General features: G+C 39.7%; 1 protein-coding gene across 1 annotated transcript in view; it reads right to left on the reverse strand.

Annotated features, from left to right (window-relative positions):
- The window catches only part of TMEM67 (transmembrane protein 67), a 47705-nt gene that overhangs the window by 2535 nt on the left and 19711 nt on the right, over positions 1 to 25459 (reverse strand). Inside the window, exons 17-26 of the mRNA XM_063450321.1 lie at positions 23966 to 24064; positions 20707 to 20793; positions 20013 to 20109; positions 16816 to 16949; positions 15548 to 15688; positions 15345 to 15425; positions 13737 to 13853; positions 11974 to 12090; positions 7053 to 7157; positions 2582 to 2684 (exon numbers count right to left, since the gene is read on the reverse strand). Coding sequence (XP_063306391.1) covers positions 2582 to 2684; positions 7053 to 7157; positions 11974 to 12090; positions 13737 to 13853; positions 15345 to 15425; positions 15548 to 15688; positions 16816 to 16949; positions 20013 to 20109; positions 20707 to 20793; positions 23966 to 24064 — 1081 coding nt within the window. The remainder of the gene's footprint in view (positions 1 to 2581; positions 2685 to 7052; positions 7158 to 11973; positions 12091 to 13736; positions 13854 to 15344; positions 15426 to 15547; positions 15689 to 16815; positions 16950 to 20012; positions 20110 to 20706; positions 20794 to 23965; positions 24065 to 25459) is intronic.

The raw sequence follows: 25459 nt of genomic DNA on the forward strand, positions 1-25459 counted from the left end.
TTATTTATTTATTTATTGTTTGTTTTTTTCGTTAATAGTTTTGACATCCTATGGGATTGTGGTCTTTAGAGTTATCTCTCGTTCTTTAGTCTCTAAAGTATATGTCTCTCCTGTCTTTTTGGAGGAGACATATCTTTAACAGATTTTTCTGTTTAAGGTGACATCTATAGAGACTGTACTACTTGTAATTTGGTATATCTAAATATCAAAATGTGTCTGTTTGTCCTATAAAATAAGCCTTGTATTTTGATTATTGAGCACAATCTGTTGCCACAGTATGCTGTGATTGGGGTATTCAACATCTACCTATTTAGAACTATTAGAATTCACTTGTATATGAGAAGTGTCTCTATACAGAGACTGAGTGCTTTAGAGAGAAGTAAGGATTTTAGCAGAATCTCGTTATTTTATCTCGTTATATGTTGGTTTTATTTTCTATTTAAGATATATCTGTTTTTCTATAGAAACAGTTGTTTTCGTTTTGTATATAATTTAGGAGTGCACATACTACATACTTTATATTTTGAGTTTCTTCTCTTCAAGTCGCTTGTTTCTGTATGTAGCTGCCCACATTATTGTATTGTTATAGTTACCAGTGGTTTATTCCTTTTCCCACCGAAATCTCACTTTAACAGTGCTCTCACTACTGCAAGGGATTCTGGGTAGGCGTGTGCAAATGAGTTCAACAAAGAACCACATTTGTGCCTCAAATTCCACTTTAAAAATGGATTCCTCGGAGTATGTGTCTGCTGTATACAATGGCTTTGAAACACAACTCAGGAAGAGGAGCAAAGCCAGTGAACCACTCGTGGACAGCCTTTTTGTTGTTAATGCAACTCATCAGCATGAGGTTGATTACTGTCTTGCTAGGGAGGCTTGGCGTTACTTGTAAAGTACATACCAATAGAGTTGTGCTAGGGAAAAAAGTGTTGATATTTTCTTATGCATACGCAGCTATTGCTGCAAAAAGCTTTAAACATGGCCTGTATGCAGCATGGCCGTTCCATAATCTGAATGTTATTGTGACTAAATAAGGGTGATGGTTTAAAATAAGCAGTAAGGCTGCAATGATGCAATAAGTCTTTGGGTCCAACCATAAAAGGCAATAAAAGGCTATAAGCACTGGACTAACCCGCTACCAGAGATCACAGTCTTTTATTGCCATCGAGTTTATGTGGACAAGTGGAAGTATATTTTCTGCTTTATCTGAGCAGCCTGCTATTTAGATATCAATTTAATAAGCTTTCCAAATAATTTAATACTGTTAGAAAAATATTCCAAATGATTTATCTAGAAAAATTACCATAAATAAATAAATAATTTGGAAAGTTTTGCTCACAGCATTGAATCATCTGGAAAGCTTATTAAAGGAACACTATAGCAGTAGGAAAACATTAGGAGGCTAGTGCGCATGCACGGCCAATAAATGATCTCTATGAGACCATCTGCTTGAATAGATGATTTAACCGGGCCTTTGGGGTGAAAGCACCTCTAATAGCTGCCAGTGTGAGAGCTACTAGAGGCTTGTTAACCCTGCAATGTAAACATTGCCCTTACTGCAAAATAGCGTGTGTCTGTTGTGTGCCTATATATCAAGGTGTTAGTTACTAACTACATTTGGTACCACCCACTAATTTTAAGTCTTTATTAAAAAATATGTAAAATAAAGCCCTTGCTGAACAAGAGTATATTAATAGGGTGCTCTTAAAATGACAAAGATTATACATGATACATAAAAGAATCAGCACACTGCTTATAAAACAAACAACTGCTCCTCACTGCTGGAGTGCAGCTGGGACCATACATCTTTGTAGCGTATGAGGATGTAGAATGACCTTTACTGTAAGAAAATAAATGATCTCTATGAGACCATCTGCTTGAATAGATGATTTAACCGGGCCTTTGGGGTGAAAGCACCTCTAATAGCTGCCAGTGTGAGAGCTACTAGAGGCTTGTTAACCCTGCAATGTAAACATTGCCCTTACTGCAAAATAGCGTGTGTCTGTTGTGTGCCTATATATCAAGGTGTTAGTTACTAACTACATTTGGTACCACCCACTAATTTTAAGTCTTTATTAAAAAATATGTAAAATAAAGCCCTTGCTGAACAAGAGTATATTAATAGGGTGCTCTTAAAATGACAAAGATTATACATGATACATAAAAGAATCAGCACACTGCTTATAAAACAAACAACTGCTCCTCACTGCTGGAGTGCAGCTGGGACCATACATCTTTGTAGCGTATGAGGATGTAGAATGACCTTTACTGTAAGAAACAGAACTGCAAAATAGTTTACATTTATACAGATTAATATCAGAGCTGCAAATCCCAAGTGCTTTGTTGCAAGAGGAATGGTAAAAGCTATAAAATGAGATCTATGGAACGTGCTGATTCCCATTTGCATTATGTAATTAATGCACGTGCAATCATTTGCTAATGAGAGAGTAACTAAATTAATTCAGTAATGCGAGTGACACATATAATTCTCAAGCAGAATGTCTTAGCTCATTCTTTAATTAAATGAGATTTGAGCATACACGCTCATAGCAAAATTGCAGTAGAAAGATCTGTACTGTACCATTATAGAAGATGCTTTTATCCATAGGTTCCATAAATTCCATGCTGAGCATTCGTTCCAGAAATAATTTATCTTTTACAAAGTAGTCCATATCCTTAAACGCCTGCATTTTATAAACAAAATGTTAATAGAGTGCATAAATTGTATTGGACAAACTTGTGGACTAGTAAAAAAAAAAAAAAAAAAAATGAATAAATAAAATGTACTTGTCATTTTTCAGGTAAAATTGTATGTGACTTGTAGGACAATTACATCCTTGGTCATTTATACATGTACGTTCAGATGCAATTTAGTTATACTGGGACTAGAAGAGAACCCTTTACTGCAAAGACCATATGCCATATTGAGTACTTTACGAGTCGCTAACTGCACTTCCACTTGTACTACATTTGGATGAAAAAATATGTACCGTAACTAGATTGAGGGTCAGCATCTACATATATTATGTATTTAATACCCCGAGCATCAAGTGAGGAACAACAGACCTTCAATCGTGTCTAAAATACCACCTCTCTGTGTTGGCAAGATACATACTGCAGATATATTACTATATTTTAGAAAGGCATAGACTAATATGCACCTGCATAACCTTAGTAAACCAAGACATACACACACACACACAAATTGACATCACTGTTAAAATAACATAGCAGATAAATTGAAATAGAGTAGCTTTACTGATAGTTACAAGGCCTCTTAATTTATGACAATATATCATTTATGATCAATATTTGTGTATAATCATTTCTACTCATTCTGAAGTCCAATCCTCTGGCACTCTAATCTGTATAAAATGTTTTTTAGATCATTGTTATCAACAAACAATACTGTTGCTAAGGCATCAAGCGGTTTCTTTGTTTGCGTTATATTCAGGCATAAATTATTTGGTGAAATAACAATAAAACAATGTGGGGGTTGCAAACCAGAGGAAAACACTCAATATATATATATACTTAATAGTGGTAAGTCTTGAGGTTAACCTGAAAAATATAATGATGCATACATAGCATAATACTGTATATAAATCATTAAATATATATGACACAGGTAATGGGTCACTCACGATGTGTAGAGCCTAAAATAGCAGGCTCTAGCTGTAATCACGTTTGAAAAATAAGCTTTTTCAAGCTATCCCCACGATCTTCATATATCAGCTGATGTCCTTCCCCAGATGCATAAGAGATGAGTAGCAAACCAGGATTAATAAGATATAAAAAATCTTTACTTGGATAAAAGTATTTTTTTTAAAATACTTATAGAGAGAATAATAAAGGTTTTTATTACTGTGGAGACTGTATGGGATGTAGGAATTTTAAAAATAAACCCAGGAAGTTAGAAAACTTCAACTCAAGAACAGGATCCTCTACTTTTAGGATTGACTCATTTATCACCTGTCATTCCACAAATGTGGTATATATGCTCACGTGTCCTTGTGGGTTACAATATGTTGGGAAAACATCAAGGGCACTTAAGACAAGGATACATGAGCATATCTACAACATTAAAAGGGTTTTTTTGAAACATAACGTCTCTTTACACTTCTTGAAGGTCCATGGAGGAGATCCCACTGGGCTCACTTTTCATGGCATCCAGTTAATGAAAACTCACTGGAGGGGTGGCCATGTGGAGTCCACGTTAAGCCGCTGTGAGATGAGGTGGATTTTTAATTTAGACACCTTGTCTCCTGGTGGTCTCAACGTGGACTTTGAGATGGCAGCACTTATATAAGTTTTATGTAATTTTACTTTGAAGTTTTAGAGAATTCTATTACCGTATATACTCGAGTATAAGCCGAGTTTTTCAGCCCATTTTTTGGGCTGAAAAACCCCAACTCGGCTTATACTCGAGTCAGAGTCTGTATTATGGCAATTTGCATTGCCATAATACAGACTGGGGGAGAGGGGGGCTGGCAGAGCTGTACTTACCTCTCCTGCAGCTCCTGTCAGCTCTCTCCTCCTCCGCGCCGTCCGTTCAGCACCTCGGTCAGCTCCCAGTGTAAGTCTCGCGAGAGCCGCGGCTCTCGCGAGACTTACACTGTGAGCTGACAGAAGGAGATGCACGGACGGCGCAGAGGAGGAGAGAGCTGACAGGAGCTGCAGAACAGGTAAGTACAGCTCTGCCAGCCCCCCTCTCCCCCCACTGAACTGCCACTGGACCACCAGGGAAGGAGAGCCCCCCTCCCTGCCATATATCAAGCAGGGAGGGGGGACGAAAAAAAAATAAAAAAAGAAATAAAAAAAAATAATAAAAATAATAATAATAAAAAAAAGGGGTATAAGGACCACTATGGGAGGGGGGGGGGGGTATAAGGACCACTATGGGAGGGAGGGGGTGGGTTAAGGACCACTATGGGAGGGAGGGGGGTATAAGGACCGCTATGGGAGGGAGGGGGGGTATAAGGACCACTATGGGAGGGAGGGGGGGGGGTAAGGACCACTATGGGAGGGAGGGGGGGGATAAGGACCACTATGGGAGGGAGGGGGGGGATAAGGACCACTATGGGAGGGAGGGGGGGTATAAGGACCACTATGGGGTGGAGGGGGGTATAAGGACCACTATGGGAGGGAGGGGGGGTATAAGGACCACTATGGGAGGGAGGGGGGGATAAGGACCACTATGGGAGGGAGGGGGGGATAAGGACCACTATGGGAGGGAGGGGGGGTATAAGGACCACTATGGGAGGGAGGGGGGGATAAGGACCACTATGGGAGGGAGGGGGGGATAAGGACCACTATGGGAGGGAGGGGGGGGTATAAGGACCACTATTGGAGGGAGGGGGGTATAAGGACCACTATGGGAGGGAGGGGGGGTATAAGGACCACTATGGGAGGGGGTGGGATAAGGACCACTATGGGAGGGGGTGGGATAAGGACCACTATGGGAGGGAGGGGGGTATAAGGACCATTATGGGAGGGAGGGGGGGGTATATGGACCACTATGGGAGGGATGGGGGGGGATAAGGAACACTATGGGAGGGAGAAGGGGGATAAGGACCACTATGGGAGGGAGGGGGTGGGATAAGGACCACTATGGGAGGGGAGGGGGAAGTAAGGACCACTAGGGGAGGGGAGGGTAAGGACCACTGGGGGAGGGGTGAGTCAGGACCACTGGGGGGGGGAGTGAAGGAACACGGGGGTGGGGAGGTAAGGACCACTGAGGGAGGAGGAGGGGAAGTCAGGACATATGGGGGGGGGAGGGGGCGGCAAAATTTTTTTTGCCTACGGCGGCAAATATCCTTGCACCGGCCCTGCACACACTGCATTCACACACTGCATTCATGCATGCACACACACACTGCATTCATGCACACACACACTGCACTCATACACACACACATACGCACACACTGCATTCATTATACACACACTGTAAATAAATATTCAATTAATAAATTTTTTTTAGGATCTAATTTTATTTAGAAATTTACCAGTAGCTGCTGCATTTCCCACCCTAGTCTTATACTCGAGTCAATAAGTTTTCCCAGTTTTTTGGGATAAAATTAGGGGCCTCGGCTTATATTCGGGTCGGCTTATACTCGAGTATATACGGTAATTATGACTTGTATTTTTCTAATGATTGTTTACACTTTTTGAAAAACCTCCTGTGATATATTGATGCCACTGTTTGCCTCTATCTATATAATTCTGATTTATATGTATAATTATTTATATTTTTATTGATAATACTGTTTATTCTTATTTTAAAATGTACACATTTTATGATATCGTTGGTCTTTATGGTTATATGGACTTTGCCCATAACAAAAATGGAGTGTCCCACACTATTGAGATTGCCACCGCCGAGAGACCCGAAACGGACGTACCGGAAATGACGCAATGACGGGACGTGCGGAAGTGGAACACGGCGAGACACCCGGCGGGAAATTCAATTTCCGGATGAATGATTTAAGAAGAAGCCGAGAGAAGGTCAATTTATGCACTTGAAAAAGACTGAAAGTCGAAACGCGTTGTGCTTTACCTATGTTTATTTTTACTGCGATTCTTTTATTGATTTTATTGATTGATATCTTATTAATCCTGGTTTGCTGGGGAAGGACATCAGCTAATATATGAAGATCGTGGGGATAGCTTGAAAAAGCTTATTTTTCAAACGTGATTACAGCTAGAGCCTGCTATTTTAGGCTCTATACATCGTGAGTGACCCATTACCTGTGTCATATATATTTGATGATTTATATACAGTATTATGCTATGTATGCATCATTATATTTTTTCAGGTTAACCTCAAGACTTACCACTATTAAGTATATATATATATATATTGAGTGTTTTCCTCTGGTTTGCACCCTCCACATTGTTTTATTATTATTTCACTGTTTGTTAGTGTCTTTTAGTGATTTTTAGACACTGGGGGTAGTTGCTGTCTTGTACTATTTAGCGCCAATCCACCTACACTTTTTTCTCCTTTTAGGGGAAAAATTTGCTTGTTTTATAAATTATTTGGTACTTACATGATCAATAAAGGAGCTAAGGAATTTATTCATGGTATGGTATGCCTTTGTGCTCTGTTCAGAAGTAGTTGAAGATGATTGCAAAAACCTAGAAGGGCCGTTCCTCTAAAACAAATGAAAAAAAAAAAAACTTTGAAAACACAAACAGCAAAAAAATTGGAAATAAAACAAAAATAAAAAATTGTAGTAACAAAAAACTACCAGTAGGTGTCACCAGAGGTTAGGAAAAAAATATATCGAAATTGAGTCTTAACATGTCTATTAATAAAAGTTAACTTTTAATATGTTAATGCATAAAATATAGCAAGTGTGACAAGCAATATTAAAATAGGGTAAGTGGTCCCAAATCTGTCTGTAAGATACCAGTACAGATCCTATTTACAAAGTGCATCGTATAGTATACAGTCAGGTCCATAAATATTGGGACATCGACACAATTCTAATCTTTTTGACTCTATACACCAACACAATGGATTTGAAATGAAATTAACAAGATGTGCTTTAACTGCAGACTTTCAGCTTTAATTTGAGGGTATTTACATCCAAATCAAGTGAACGGTGTAGGTATTACAACAGTTTGTATATGTGCCTGCCACTTTTCAAGGGACCAAAAGTAATGGGGCAATTGGCTGCTCAGCTGTTCCATGGCCAGGTGTGTGTTATTCCCTCATTATCCCATTTACAAGGAGCAAATAAAAGGTCCAGAGTTCATTTAAAGTGTGCTATTTGCATTTGGAATCTGTTGCTGTCAACTCTCAATATGAGATCCAAAGAGCTGCCACTATCAGTGAAGCAAGCCATCATTAGGCTGCAAAAACAAAACAAACCCATCAGAGCAATAGCAAAACATTAGGTGTGGCCAAATCAACTGTTTGGAACATTCTTAACCCCTTAAGGACCAAACTTCTGGAATAAAAGCGAATCATGACATGTCACACATGTCATGTGTCCTTAAGGGGTTAAAAAGAAAGAACGCACCGGTGAGCTCAGCAACACCAAAAGACCCGGAAGACCACGGAAAACAACTGTGGTGGATGACCGAAGAATTCTTTCCCTGGTGAAGAAAACACCCTTCACAACAGTTGGCCAGATCAAGAACACTCTCCAAGAGGTAGGTGTATGTGTGTCAAAGTCAACAAACAAGAGAATACTTCACCAGAGTGAATACAGAGGGTTCACCACAAGATGTAAACCATTGGTGAGCCTCAAAAACAGGAAGGCCAGATTAGAGTTTGCCAAACAACATCTAAAAAAGCCTTCACAGTTCTGGAACAACATCCTATGGACAGATGAGACCAAGATCAACTTGTACCAGAGTGATGGAAAGAGAAGAGTATGGAGAAGGAAAGGAACTGCTCATGATCCAAAGCATACCACCTCATCAGTGAAGCATGGTGGTGGTAGTGTCATGGCGTGGGCATGTATGGCTGCCAATAGAACTGGTATTTATTGATGATGTGACTGCTGACAAAAGCAGCAGGATGAATTCTGAAGTGTTTCAGGCAATATTATCTGCTCATATTCAGCCAAATGCTTCAGAACTCATTGGACGGCGAATCACAGTGCAGATGGACAATGACCCGAAGCATACTGCAAAAGCAACCAATGAGTTTTTTAAGGGAAAGAAGTGGAATGTTATGCAATGGCCAAGTCAATCACCTGACCTGAATCCGATTGAGCATGCATTTCACTTGATGAAGACAAAACTGAAGGGACAACGCCCCAAGAACAAGCAGGAACTGAAGACAGTTGCAGTAGAGGCCTGGCAGAGCATCACCAGTGATAAAACCCAGCGTCTGGTGATGTCTATGCGTTCCAGACTTCAGGATGTAATTGACTGCAAAGGATTTGCAACCATGTATTAAAAAGTGAAAGTTTGATTTATGACTGTTAATCTGTCCCATTACTTTTGGTCCCTTAAAAAGTGGGAGGCACATATACAAACTTGTAATTCCTACACCGTTCACCTGTCAGGTTGGTTCTAAATAGACCTGAATCTCTTACATAGAATAGTGCAGACAGATCAGAAAAATGTATCAGTAAAAGAAAAAAACGGGTTTTATTCTTTAGAACAGACCTGCTGTGTTTCTGAGCTCCTATTGTATTGTTAACGTTGTAAGAAGCAACACAAGGGTACTAAAATCAGTAAACTAATGCTTATCTTTTAGCTGGTCTATAGTTCTTTGGAGGGAACATTCAAGGTAAAAGATTCTTGTCTCATGTGCCTTTGAGGGCACCCCTTAATAAAAAAAACTGTCTATTCTGTCTTATGCCCACCACTTCAAATTAGTAATAAGTAAGGGTAAATAGTCGATCTTTGGACTGCTATATCCCTAAAAATGTGCAGGACATCTATACACCAGATTAGTATTCTGTCAGTGCAGATCTCGGCAATTACCGATTAGATGTCCTGAGCCCCTGAGGCACGCGTTTCGCCAGGATGTTTTTGTTACTACAATTTTTTATTTTTGTTCTATTTCCAATTTTTTTGCTGTTTGAGATATATTTATTAAGGGCTACCCCCCATTTTCTCCTACTACCACTAGATTGCTCACCCTTTAATTAAGGCTCGACTAAAGCTTTTGTTAAACTTTGAAAACAGTCCAATTTAATATATAAAGTCACTACATGTCATATTATGGGTGCGTCTGATGACCTCTGGTGGAAGAATCCATGCATTAGAACATTTTATGTGCTTGCTTGCCAGAATCCTTAGTATTAACCACTATCAGGCTATTTTGTGACATCCCAAGATATTATTAATGTGTACTGAAGAACTAACGACATAATTATGGAAAGGGCTATATACATTACGGTGGATGAGTAAGCAATTACTTTTACATTCATTTTATAGCCCTGTATTTATCCTTTTTAACAAAATAGAAAAACAACATTTTTAACCCCTTAAGGACACATGACATGTGTGACATGTCATGATTCCTTTTTATTCCAGAAGTTTGGTCCTTAAGGGGTTAAATGCATCTCATTTTCACATGTAATTTGTTTTTGGAATGTCTAAATACAGATTTAGGTTATTCTAATTAATAAGACACAGATTCTAGGAGCAGCTGTAAGTCGCTTTTTCAAAATTTCAAAAGACATGTCAAGAAATGCTTACAGGCGCACACAGCCTGCTCCCCAGACTCTCTGCTCACTTGCAGTGAGTGAGCAGGAAGGCTTACATTATAATAAGGAGCCTATACCTCTTCCTCTAATGCTATTTCCACAAAAAAACATACGAAAAAAAAAACAAGTCAACCAATTGGTCTGTATAACACAGTGAACAAAGAGTTAGCTTGTTTTTTAAGGGTTCAAAATCTCCCTTCTTGATTTAGTGAAATATAAGGGTAAATCTGGAACATACCCCATTAAAAACAAACCTGCTATGATAGAAATGTAAAGCGGTGGTCTACTCACCCGCCAAAAAGTGAGACAAAAGCCAAGCATCATGTTTCCATCTTTCAAAACTAAAGACGCCAACTAAATAAGTTGTGGTGTATGTATTGGAAACATTGGAAACTTTTGTTTAGAAACTTTGGGTTTATTACTGTTAAACTTGGATACCCAACATAATTTGTTTTTATATTTTTCAGCTTTGAATAATAAGTATGTAGGGGTTTATAAAACACCCCTTCATGTCTCATTAGAGACATTTACCTTTGTCTGATATCAGCAAAGTTTATTGTATGTGTAGAAGCCCTATAAAGAGTTAAATGTGAAAAGGGTTTATAAAATACCCCTTCCTGTCTCATTGGAGATTCTGAAATAATATCAGCACATCTAATGGCTAGTGTAGGACTCACCTTTTGAGGCTTGCCTTGACGTGGCAGGTGAGCTTATATTCAAATGGCCATTGGAATAAAACTAAAGAGCCTCCATTTTGTTTAAATGTACATAGGGATTTGGGCCAGAGCACAGGTAACTTTCTCTTTGTATTTACTATACATTTATGTATGTCTTGAAAAGAGAGCTTTCAGTATCCTTTAAAAAATTTTAAGGATGCTCTTGAACAAAACAGTTCTTGTCATGAATACTTTGTTTTCTCCTTTGTTTGGGTATACATAGATTTTAAATTTACGAAAATCTAACTATAAATAAAATTAGCTCTTAAAAAAATTATTAATAATAATTATATATATATCAAAGTGTAATTGTCATGGTACTATGGTATAAACTATGGCTCAAATGAGAAAGCTCATAATGCTATCTATACATTGCTAGCAAATGTATAGATCGGAACAAATACTCTTTAAAAAATGGTCTTTCACACATCTGTCAATCAATTCTTTGGCATAGATTCCTGTTCTTAGGAATTAAGTGACAAGGAGAGCAGAAGAAACATCCCATAGGTGGTCCCGCTGTTCTCCAAGCATATAAGTAACCTCACATGCTCTGTGGTTGCTATGTATCTCCCTAGCCTACACTGCTAGCGCTGGCTAGTGAGTAAATGAATGGAGTAGCTGACGTTACTATCATCAAATGATGGTACACTGGTAATGAAAGCCAGCATTTCAGCGTCATGAAAGAGGCTTACTCTTTCAAACGTCATCAAGCAGGGAAATGAGAGGATAATGAGAGTGCAAGAAAGAAAAGAGTGGATGGAGTGCAGTCGGATTGGAAGTCCGTGTTACAGAAGTGAAACACCCATGAACATGAGAACATGGTGATGCTGGATCAGAGGTGAGTTGAGTTAATATCTTGGAATTTTACAATAAATGTATTATGATTTTCTGTGATATATCAGGTATTTAATGCATTCGGGTGGATTTCTGTTGAAGCGAACCTACCATGACAGGTTCACTAAAGTAAAAAATAAAACAAAGCAAAACAATAAATGTATTAAATTAATTTCCCTGTCAGATTACTTCAGATATTTACTTAAGATATTTTTCTGTTTCTATACGTATCTCCGTAATACTACCTTTGTTATATTGGCATGCACGCGGTCGAACTGTATTCTCATTCTGTTACAAATTGAAATCTGGAACGTCTGGATATCATTATTGGGTTGTAAACCTCGTTGACTGCACATATTCTCCTGCAAGTCACAGAATGACATAATAACCTTATTATAATTATGTGCACATTGGTAAATTAAAGATTAACGTGAATACATGTAGACGTACATTTAGTTGCATAGTTACAGTTATAGTTAAAAAGCCCAAAGTCCATCGAGTTCAACCTTGATTTATGGTGTCGATCCAAAAGAAGGCAATGTTTTAGCCTTTTCCAATTATGCCACAAAAAGGAGAAAAAAATCCTCCTTGACCCCATAATTCCAATCAGATAGTTTTTTTTAGAATGTGTTCGTCTTTCTCTAGCAGTAAAAATAGAAATGAAAGATCAATTAAGGTAAAATAAAGGTGTCTGTAAGACTATACTTCTATAGTATAGTGTGTGCATAACAAAAACATTTGATGTTTGTATGTTAGCAATTTTCCCTCGTTCTCTGCTTAACCATGAGTTCAAGGACAGAAGAGATAAGGTCTGGCAGGGTGGATGAACAATAAATCGTCCACAAAGGCAGCCACCTTATTTTAGACACTGCCTGTGCAGAACCCCTGAAGCTCTCGCTGGACTTGTTTGCATTAAGAAAAGGCTCCAACACCAAGATGAACAGCGAGGGTGACATGGGGCAGGTCTGTACCCAGAGGGAGAACGGGGCAGAGTGATATCCCTTTACTTTGAATGATGTCTGTGGTATGCCATATCAGGACAATTTCTTACATATGGGCCCAAGCTGCTTATTTAGGAGGACTCCCTGAGGTAGCCCCAATCCACTCTGTCAAATGCTTTATCTGTGTCAGTAGAGAGTTAGAGTGATGGAGGAGTCCCAGGGACCAACCCCGAAAGCAGGCCCACTGCCCTCATCGTACTGCAGCAAGCTTTCATTCCATGCAAAAACCATAACTGGTCTGAGTTGGGATATGAGGCTTTAATTGAGTAGTCAGGATTTTTGCTAATAATTTTAAGTCCTCATTGAGGAGGAAGATTGGGCGGTAGCTTCCACTATCAGTTGGGTAATACCCTTTCTTATGGATAATAGTGATAGGGGCAAATAACGACTGTGGTGGGTGTGTTGCTCGCCCCGGAAATGGCATTAAAGCTTTAAGAAAATAGGGGGCCAATAAAATCAACCCAAATAGAATTTCTGTTTCAAAGGAAACTAAGCATATACCAGGAGATGATCGAAATCACCAGCTTCAACAGGGAAACGAGAAGTGCCCAAATCTGCATGGCAATGATATTCTCTGTGTTCAGCTACTTTGGCCTTTAATTTGAAACTCACCTTGAATTCACAGATTTTTGTCAAACTGCTCAAAAACAATTTCACAAAAACTGGTAGACTGCAGCCAAAGACTGCATTTCCAATAACCATTACAATAAGCTGTACATGTTTTGAGCTTATCGTATCCAAGTACGTAAATAGTTTGGTATTCTAGTCCACTTGGAAAACAATAAATGCCTATACTGTTATTTAGTTATAGGAATCCACATTATGAAAAATGGTTTTATATCTCAAAATGTTAAAGTTTTTGCAGGAGCTTGCCCTGTATCCATTATATACGTAGCCATTACTTTATGACTACGTGTAAGAGTAGTATAATTTATCAATAAAAAATGTAAAAAAGAAAAGAAAAGAAAACAGGAAAAGGATAAAATGAAAAGGAATGTACATCTCACCGCCTCTCTCTTTAAATTCATATTAATTTCTTCCATGTTGGTATCTGCGTGGCCGTGCACAGAGCGACCGTGAATATAATATCCATAACATCTGTGTGACAATATGAAGACAGATATCTACAAACAGGAAGAAACACAAAAGGTTAGGGGAAGATGTATATACGCACAAAACTGTGCCTTTAACATTTAACCCCTTAAGGACACAACTTCTGGAATAAAAGGGAATCGTGGAGGAATATTTCCATCATGTGTCCTTAAAGGACCACTATAGGCACCCAGACCACTTCAGCTCAATGAAGTGGTCTGGGTGCCAGGTCCATCTAGGGTTAACCCTGCAGCTGTAAACATAGCAGTTTCAAAGAAACTGCTATGTTTACATTAGGGTTAATCCAGCCTCTGGTGGCTGCCTCATTGACAGCCACTAGAGGCGCTTTTCACAGTGAAAAGACGCCAACGTCCATAGGAAAGCATTGAGTAATGCTTTCCTATGGACTGATTGAATGCGTTGCGCGGCTCTTGCCACGCATGCGTATTCGGCGGATGACGTCGGAAGAGGGAGGAGAGTCCCCAGCGTTGAGGGAGCCCGGTGCTGGAGAAAGGTAACAATTTAACCCCTTCCTCCCCCTCCAGCCCGGCAGGAGCGGGACCCTGAGGGTGGGGAGCGACCCAAAGACCCTATAGTTCCAGGAAAACAAGTTTGTTCTCCTGGCACTATAGTGGTCCTTTAAGGGGTTAAATATTTATTAAACTAAATCTATATCCTGCATATCCTTTCCAATATATATGGGAAAATATCTAGAACTGCTGATCAGGTTGTAAATGTTCCAAAGCAAATTAACATGTAACTGTGTAATAAGTAGAAGAGGCAGACTGCAATGCAGATTGCATAAACGTAGCTTAGAACTAACGAGTATGCTGAAAATCGGTCACACAAACATTTATATGTAGCTGGGAAACAGAAATTTGCGCAAGTGTTTTCTAATATAATGTAGGGCTTACTTGACATGAGCCTTTCAGACATTTTGCAGTACATATTGTTAAAGGATCATTAAAGTCACCCAGTCTACTTTATCTCAATGAAGGGGTCTGGATGCAATGGTCCTTTAAATTTTTATATTATCTATGATGAGGTAATAAACTAGTTAGGGACAGGGACAATATAGCTTTAGAAATATAGGTTTGTATTCCTAGCTCTGCAGAGTTCCTTTAATTTGTTATATGAGTTACGGTAGATACAGATAGCTCACTAGTAACACTAGTAACTATCCATCTGTTGTTGGACTATAATCCCCACGATATTCAGCCAACAGCAGTAAGAAAGTTAAGGATTGGCGGTTTCTGATCTAGACATTAAACAGTAGTTAATGCCCATGTGGCCCCACAGAGAGTCCGTTTATGTAACTATAAATAATTGAAGGGTCTGCTTAGGGGGTGTATATGGCTCATGCCAAAAGAGGTGTAAGGTGAGAAATGGATTAGGGGCAGAATCATTGATAACTTTATATATGAGGATAGTGAACCGTATTTGATGGCATAGGCAGCAATTGGTAGGCTCAGTCATTTTGTATGGGTTAAGGTTGAGACACACACATTGTCAAATGTACTTACATTGCTCATGGAACATAAATCAACAAACTGTCTGATTTTGTCTTCTACAAATCTTTCATAAACTACAGAAAAGAACAAAGCCTGAAAAAAAGCAAACAAAGTGTCTTATGGAAATGCTAAAGAGTGTTAGGTCTTTTGAGAAACATTTTTAATATAGTAAGAACTAATTAGATATTCCAATATTTGAACAAAGCACACAGTACCTGCAATAATCCAATGGCGAGCCAGAGTGCGGTAACCACTCCATATCTTAGTGTCTGACTCCATGGTGCTATGTAATCATCCTCACTTTTTAAGAGACTAGATGAGGGGTCCATTAATGCTAGGTTTTTAAAACCAGCGATCTGAGAAGTGAATAAACATTTTAGAATGTGCTAACATGGTGTGTGCCACATATTCTACAAATCAACAATAAGAGGACACAGCATAGTTATATACACTACACTATGAATTTTGACAAATGGACAACTAGAGTGTAAAATATGTGCTACAATGGTAGTGTTATAGAATCTTTTTCATTTTGCAGCTTGGAAGTCAATTCAGCACAATTCACTGTTTAGTAAATGGACCACACTATGACCAGCATTTTTATGCTAAGCATTGCGCGATTGCACTTAACACTGAGAGTGCCCAGAAATGGGTGTAATCACACATCAAACTTTAAGTATATCAATATATCAATCAATCAATTTGCCTATTGCAACTTTCCTTAGAGTAAATTATACATTCCACAGAGTAGCATATATAAGAATTCACCACTAAAGGTTTATGTCTTATTATCTTTAATTATTGAGATTAAAGGAACACTATAATGTGTTTCTCCCAGGCATGTAATGGGTTAAATAACCCACTTAAGGACCAAACTTCTGGAATAAAAGGGAATCATGACATGTCACACGTCATGTGTCCTTAAGGGGTTAAACACTTACCCGAGACTGAGGTCTCTCTGCGCCGGATTGGGCTTCTCTTCCTCCGATGTCAGCCGACGGGGTAACCTAATGCGTGGCGAGCACTGCGCATTAGGCCTTCCCCATAGGAAAGCAATGAATCAATGCTTTCCTATGGGGGTTTGCAAGACGCTGGGTGTACTCATACAAAGCGTGAGGACATCCTGCATTGTTTCATGGAGTAAAACTCTGTGAAACTGCAGGAAGCGTCTCTAGTGGATGTCTGGTAGCCAACCACTATACGCGGTCTTAACACAGGAATGTAAGCATGTTTTACATTGCAGGGTTAAGGAAACAGGGATGCTGCACACAGACCACTTCAATGAGATGATGTGTTCTGGGTGCCTATGGTGTCCCTTAACGTTAAATGCATGTGTAGCTTTTATGTTTTTGTTAATAAAATATATATCAATAAGAGAGTAGGCCATCTTTCTTATTATTAGGATAAGAATAGATGATTCTTCAGAGTACTGGATGGACCTGTCTTGAATTAAATAACGTGATAAGAAGGTAAGAAATATGACCTCTAATAAGAATAGCACAGCGATGACTTGAAAGAGCGGATTGGTTTTTCGCACAGTCTGAATTTCGTTCCATTCATTTCCCACAAAGTAAGTCCTCCAAATGCTCACAGGTGCAAGATCGCTCTTCAGGCCATCTTCAAAGACATTAGAAAAAGGAATATCTTAGCAATCTGCAACCACTAATCAAATATAGAATACTCATATATCCCATATGCAGACAGCATCAAATTTTCCCAGTTCTCAGCCCAAACATCGCTCCCCGTTATGTTAATGGTATCCACTTCATTTCTACAAACCAATTTACATTTTATCTTTCCTAAAGTCTAATTTTCTATCTATAGCAGAAACTGACCCATTTGCTTTATTTTTCAATCTCTCTTTATATACAAAATATGACATAAAACCCATCTCATTTTGTTTCCTGTGTCTCCCTGATAGCTCGACCTTTCTTTCTCTCCCTCTTGTCACCCAAAATGCTCTGGGATTTATCCACTGAACCTGAATCAGAGTAAACTGAAACCCAAATGACAAATTAAAGCGAAGATAGTTCTTCAGAAAAAAAAAGTCCAACTTGGCTATCGTCAGCTGGGTTATTTTAGTTTAAATTTTGCAATGAATCTGTCAGTTCTCTATAAAACCTATAAAGTGTCCCCCATACAGCATGCTGAACATGTCAGCATTAACTTCCCCGTGTTTTTTTAAAATAAATTATTAAAGAATGAGGTTAATTCCGAGATTTTCCATTATCATGAGCATTAAACAAAAATGCAGACAATAAATTATAATGTTCCAGTAGTCATTTTTTTTTTTCATTTTAATTTGCCATTGATATTAAACATGCAATACATTTCAAAATGAGATAATGGTAAGGTTAGCAAAAAACAATAAAACCAAGGGATATATAGGTTGAATGTATGTTATTTATAAATGAAATGTCACTCTGCCTTATGTAAGCCGGAATGATTTAACAGCATTCATATTTTGTTTAGTCTGGTGAATGACCTGATCCTTCACTGCTGGCTGTTATTTAGTCGCTGTGGATGTCTGTATATCAGAGTATAATGCATGAAGAGAATTTTGGAATGCTTTCTCACCAAAACCATTCTATACCCAAAAAGCCAATCAACAAAACAAACAAACAGTTGGCAATTGGTTGCCTACACATACCTGTGTAAGTATGAAGTGGGGGATGGTAGGTGTGCACAAGGAGGCATCTAATGAGTCATTTTAGAATAAGGTTACATACAGTTTATGGGTCTTAATCCTGCCTGATCCTGTGTGCCTAATGTGTTTTCAATCTGTTTCTAAATCGTGAATGCAGTTGCTCCTTTTAATAAGTGGACTAAATCCCAGCCAATGGATATTGGTTCCACTCATACTCATACTGCCCGCTGCCTCAGTGTAAAGTCAATGCACCACATTGTATCAATCCCTGGCACTGGTCATTGAAGCCAGGTTGATAGTGAGCTGTCACATGCTGTGTGACAGGAAAGTACATTGGTTACATGACACCCAGACACCCCACAAAATGTAAAAACAAACAAAAATAATAATACAATTTGGTTCTCCTTCTATACCATCCCAGTCCCCCCTTTTGTTATGTACTAATGTGTATTATATACACATTCATATTCACACAGATATTCATATACACACACATTCATATACTCACACACAGGCTTATATACACACATTCATGTACACATACTCATGTACACACACTTAATTGTATTATTTATTTACTGTTAGTTTATTTATAATTTTACAGTGAAAGCAATCCAGCTTCGATTTTCTTATCTTTGAAGGAAGCTATAGTGGAATTTCATTCCTGGGGTCCAGTGGGGAGCTCCTGAAATCAGTCTCTGTGCTGATAGTCCAGCTCCCTGCCTCTCTGTACTGATGCTGGTGCTGGGGTGACATCATATTCTGGCTCCAGCCACAGTGCAGTGCACGCAAGGGAGCTGGGAAATTAGTACAGTGAGATCCCGGAAGCCACTCTGCCACCCGCACTGCAAGTAGTGACAGCAAAGCAACATAACAGGCACCTGCCATGCGGCACCCATGCAAGCAACGTGATGATAGGCAGGAGCTTGCTCTGGAGGAAGGGGGTTTCTCTGTGCACCCCCAAACACCTGCCACCTAAAGCCGACATCCTCTTCCCCCTTAGTACACCACTGCTGTGTGATTACCTTCACCAAAGGATTTTTAAAGTCTGAAATTGGACCGACGGGATCCATACAATCTTTCCACTTATTAAGGGATATTTGTTAATGCTGTTCTATTTTTTTTATTATGTTCCATCTTAAAGGAACAGCATAATAAATCATTTTTTTTTTTTTATCTATGTAGCTTTATCCGTTTAGCCTACTGGACTTATTTTATTTAATCCTTTTAAATTGCCATTAATATTACCTGTAATCCAGCCACCATCGAGACTGACATCTCACAGCAGCCTGATCCTACTTCTGTGAAGTTACACTGATGGCTGTTTTCCAATCAAACGGTTTTCACAGAGAAGCATTGTGGACATATGGTACATGCATGGCTATCACTACAATCTGCCAATCCAGTGCTTCTCAATGAGCATTTGACATGGAAAATGTGTCCAATCTTGCCCTTCTCAAATGCACACCCAGTGTACAACGTAAGCATATTTTGCTTGCTGATGCTGAACATAAAAGAGGTTCAATAAAACAGATAATGTTGCCTATTTACCTCCAGCGGTGGGCTGCCTACCTACAGTGGGTGTACCCACCACCAGAGGCGACCCTCACACTAGTGACGTTAAGCGGTGTCCAATGACCCAAGTGACCGAGGGCCATGTAACACAAGGCGATCCGAGCAGCGGCGCCTCTCTTTAACCACCTATAAACTGTAACTTAACAGATCCATATGCTATATATGTACACCTGACACACGTTCTACTGTTCACCTTTTTACTCTGTAATGTATCATGAATTGTCTTTTGTCTTAAGCTGTAACATATCAGAATGCGTAATTGTTCACTTAATCTGAATAATAATAATACAAATAAAAATAGGTTCAATAAAAAAATCTCTTTTAGCCTTAAGCCTTTAGTAGCTGTCTAAATGACAAATGTTAGAGGCGTGGAAAATAAAAAAATAACTAGATAAAACAAACTTAAACTGTATGTAGTAAATATAAACAAATAAACAATAATAAATACATAATCTCACCATCAGATTTTATAGTTTTGCCTTTAGGTCTTTCCCAGTCAATAAAGAAGATGTCTATTGAGAGCTGTGAGACAAGTTTGTATAGAAAATGCAGAGCCTAGAATTAATAAAAGACAAATGCAGAATATGATAATTAATATTTCCTCCATAGATAAGCATGCATGTGCTAGTCTAGAGACAGGTACAGTGCAGCACCACTGATTCTGCTCAAAGACAAAGAATTCTGGAGACACTGTGCACCATACTCCATAGTACATTGCGTCACAGCTACGTCACGGGATGTAAAGTCTCAGAGTAAATAAGTTAGACAGTTGTGATACAAAAAAAGCAATTTGGGGGTTAAGGTTTTAAAGCTTTCATAATGGAAATCAATGCAAAGTATTGCATATTGAGCTACCTTTAGTCTAGTCCGGGAATCAATGTATACTTTACCACCCACAATTTATTTATTTATTTGTGTGGTGGTCTTGGGCCTACTTAAAACTATATAATGTTATACAATCAATTAAAAAGGAAATTAGAGAGGGAGAAATATTTGTGCTAGTAGATTTAACAAAAGGAGTAAATAGTCCCCTAATGTTAACTACCTAATAAACAAGTATATAAAGCAAGATATTTTACAAGTATGATTTAATAACAATGTAATTACCGTCAAACATTTACAACTACAAGATATATAGAAATCAATACGCACCTTTAGACCAAAAGCACAACCGACATAAGTAACAAAGTTTTCTTCCTCCACTGGTAAAGGCAGGAAAACAGAGACATACTGCTGCCCCTGTGGAGTAAACCAGACAATTTCAATGAATATCACCAATCTCCAGAAAGTAAGCTCATTGGTCCACCTTGTCTTGTTGCAAACACTTGTCTGTTAGTCGGCACTGGGAATTTGTTGGCGCTTTATAAATTACAATAATGAATAATTAACAAACATGAATCATTCTTTAAAGAGGAACAACTGATTTTAGTTCTAACAAATAGCTGACTAAAGGGTACCTACTGGTTGTGCTATTTTTTTTATTTTATTTCTATCTTATTTCTACTTACATAAGTTGCCAGGCAAGCTATTTAACTTAATTATTGACAAATGCACAGTGTATGTGTGCATATAGTATTATTGGAGAAAATTCAGAGTGTACGTGCAGATATATTGAATTTCTCCTTAAGATCCCTTCAAGTGAGTGGTATCCACATATGTCCATCCTTGCATGCATGCTGTCTTGGCGTCATACTTGATTCTGGCCTCACCTTTGATTCACACACCCAGTATGTTGCCAAATCCTGTAGATTCCATCTTAAAAACATAGCCTGCATCCCCCCCTTTCTTACAAAAGATGCTACCAAGGAACCTGTCCATGCTCTAGTAACTTCACGCATGGATTATTGTAACCCTCTCCTAATTGGTCCTCCCAAAAGCCGTATTGCACCGCTACAGTCAGTAATGAATACTGCCGCCAGACTGATTTTCCTCTCTAGTTGGTTCTCTCACACCTCACCCCTCTAGCAGTCCTTACATTGGCTTCCTGTATCCTACAGGAGTCAATTCAATGTACTAATGCACACCTATAAGGCACTGAACAATTCTAGTCCCTCTTATATCTCCTCACATATCCATAGGTATGTCCTTTCTCGGTCTCTCCGCTCTGCCTGTGACCTTCTCCTGTCCGTTGTTCACACCCGTACAGCCAACTCACGCTTGCAAGACTTCTCGCGGGCGGATCCCTTCCTATGGAATAGCCTGCCTACCGCCATCAGACTCTCCCCTAGTCTTCAACCGTTTAAGAAGTGTCTTAAAACCATCTCTTTAGGAAAGCTTATGGCCTCCCAGAGTAACCTGTACCTTACACAACCGTCTCTTGCTCTCTTCTAAAGGGCAGCACTCTACTTTCTCCTCCTGCTCTGCTTCACTCCCACCTTATTTGATTGCTATTTCCTGTTCTAATGTGTTTTACACTATAGAATGTAAGCTTGTTTGAGCAGGGTCCTCCTCAACCTATCGTTCCTGTAAGTTTTCTTGTAATTGTCCTATTTAAAGTTAAACGGCTATCACTTTCTATCTTATCCATGTCTTTTCTATAATAAATATATATATTTTTATAACCTATTCTATTCTCTGGTACTGAGCCTGAGCCACATTAGCTGGTTTACAGATTTAGTAAGTGAAATTAGCTGCTTTAAATGATTGTCACCATGTTGCATTTTTACAGGCCATCGACTCTCCAAGATGGCCTCATTTTGCTTTAGTGAATAGACTCCTTGGTTTTTCAGTTCGACTGGTGGTCTTCATTACAGCTCTAAACACGTTTTACCATATTCAATACTCTAACTCTGAGCCCACTCGGCAGCTGAAGGGTTAAGCAGCACTGTATTTGGGTAATGGGGTTAATGACCATGACCAAATATTATTCATGCAACAGTGACCACCTTGAATCTTCTGGATACTTCTCTTCCAGGGAATCATAAATGTCGGGTGCAGGTGTGAGTATGGGTGTCCATGGCTGGGACACAGACTGATTAATCTAATAGTAAAGGTCAATAGTGAGGTGCAGTGTTTTAGGAGGATGTTATATCCATTGTCATCTAACTCTGTGACCATATATGATCCATATCATTCTAATCCAGGGAATACGTCAACCTGGGAATTGCTAAGGTTCAAAAGCTGTAAATTTCTGCCTGGCATTGCTTTCTGTTATGTGGCTTAATGAGTCTACGTGTAATCCCAGCTGTCATTGTTTGTATTGCTGTGCTTTGTCACATGAACGTTTAGTTCATTTTTTTTTATATGCTTTGATGACTCCTTCATCATTAACTCATCATCTCTTCTGTAGCTCATCTCTCATCTCTCTCAACGTGTCTTCCACAATAACCTGTCTACCTTGTTTACTCAGTGTGGCTTTCAGCACATTAAATATAGCATTTCTCCTTATTGGCCTGAGAGTTGTGGATCCCATGGGACACTTTCACTCTAGGAACCCCCATCCTACAACCTCAGTGGGTGAGAAACAGAAACATAGAATGTGATGGCAGATGAGAACCATTCGGCCCATCTAGTCTGCCTAATTTTTTAAATACTTGCATTAGTCCCTGGTCTCATCTTATAGTTCGGAGAGCCTTATGCCTATCCCACGCATGCTTAAACTCCTTTACTGTGTTAACCCTTTACCACTTCAGCTGGAAGGCTATTCCATGCATCCACTACCCTCTCAGTAAAGTAATACTTCCTGATATTATTTTTAAACCTTTGCCCCTCTAATTTAAGACTATATCCTCTTGTTGTGGTAGCTTTTCTTCTTTTAAATATGGTCTCCTCCTTTACTGTGTTGATTCCCTTTATGTATTTAAATGTTTCTATCATATCCCCCCTGTCTCGTCTTTCCTCCAAGCTATACATGTTAAGTTCCTTAACCTTTCCTTGTAAGTTTCATCCTTTAATCCATGAACTAGTTTAGTAGCCCTTCTCTGAACTCTCTCTAAGGTATCAATATCCTTCTGGAGATACGGTCTCCAGTACTGCGTACAACACTCCAAGTGAGGTCTCACCAGTGTTCTGTACAATGGCATGAGCACTTCCCTCTTTCTACTGCTAATACCTCTCCCTATACAACCAAGCATTCTGCTAGCATTTCCTGCTGCTCTATTACATTATCTGCCTACCTATGTTATTGCATCGTTTTAGCCAGCTGCCAAAATTTATTTGCACATGTGCAGGTTAGAAATATGTTGCACCTTTATTACTGATATATTTTCTTTAAAAAACATGTTTACCAAACCCATTTGTTTTCTTGGCATTCAATATTTAGCAAATTCTAAATGTACAATTTTCATGCATTTTTTATGTTATACCTCCTCACCCAATGATTGACGTAGCTCAAATCACATGAAAATAATTTAGTTAAAAATAAAAATAGAGGAAATGTGTTTTATTAGTACAAAAATTGATGTGCACTTACTTTGAATAAGATAAGCCAATAAAATGCAGAACCAACTGTCACAACAATAAATACGTTAGCCAAGGCTCCGGCGTAAAATATCAAGAAGTGGATGACGGTCTGTAAATTAAATAGTACAAGTTAATATTTTGCAAAAGATCTGAACAAAGGAGTGTAGCATAAACAGGTGTTTTAAGGGGGGCGGGGCCTGACACTCACCATGGCTGGACGCACTTTCAAATAGCTCCGGCTCTTCAGGCCTGAAATCTGTGCTAAATAGCCTAAAAGCAACGCAGAAATAATCTTATTGCAGCTGCAGACCGACACTCTCACCCCTGGTACCGTTCTGGGCCCGGAGCGTAACAGTCTGACACGCACTAACCTCGACAGAAACCTGCGGCCTAGCGTGCCGGGCAAGTGGGGGAGACGGCCGATCTCCCAATCCGGAGAGCACACCTGGCAAGAAACCTTACCGCAACTCCGTCCCCCCCCCATAGGACCGGAGGGGGTTATCCCGGTCCCCACCGGTGAGCTGATTTGCACACGCTAAGGTGGACAAACCACAAACTCGGGCCTACCGACACACGACCCACTCAAGATGGCGGAGGAAGCATGGCTCCCATCTGCAAACAGCGACCCCAACGACATACTCACCCGGCTGGACAGGCACTTCTATAATTTCTGGCAGCAACTTGAATACAGGCTCCGACCATTGGCACCGCCACAAACACAGGATCGCTTCCTGCCAAAGCCCGTAACCCCACAAGCAGCAGGGGCACTCGGGAGGCAAACCCCATCCAAGTGCGGGGCAGCGCGGAAACAAACACAGAGGCCACCCAGGTCTTCTTTCCACCGGACACCACAAGCGATTCACCCATGCGCTACAAGCCCACCTGGGCAGAGAGCCCCTAGAAGGAATACCAAGACAGAGTCAAATACGGTGGAGCAGGCCCCAAAATGGCAGAGAGGCGCGTGGCATCCCCCATCTAAACATCAGTGCAAGGCAGCACGGAAGAAGGAGCCATTGAGGGGGACGCAGTTACAAGCGCGTATGAGACCCGTTGCACCAAGCAGCTATGGGACAACAGTGCAGAGAAGCTTCCCAAGCTGCAGATGTTGCCAATCAAGCTAGAGTGGCACAACAATGCAGGAGGAGACCCAAGGTGGAGCGAAGGGTTGGTGACCCATCAAGGCGCAGCACGACTGCGCTGCACCACAAACCAAGTAAGTCACTGCTGCCACTAGCAAAGATCAGACAGACGTCGAACACCTTGCCGGAATGCTACTCTGAGCTTACCTGCTTCCACTCCTGCGGGCTGCTAGGCCTGACACCGGGACTCTCATGGCAAAACTTCGTCTGGCTCCAACAGGGAATTGGCTAGCTCCAAAGAAGAGCTGAGGACTGTCCCACTCCTGGCAAGTTGTTCCAAAGGCACCCGCAACAGACTCAGAAGCTTTCTGTTTTTTTTTTTGTGTCTTGCACGAGTTGGACTCACAAATGAAGAGTCTTAGGGA

This window comes from Pelobates fuscus, chromosome 4, assembly GCF_036172605.1.
Source record: "Pelobates fuscus isolate aPelFus1 chromosome 4, aPelFus1.pri, whole genome shotgun sequence".
Taxonomy (NCBI): Eukaryota; Metazoa; Chordata; class Amphibia; order Anura; family Pelobatidae; genus Pelobates; species Pelobates fuscus.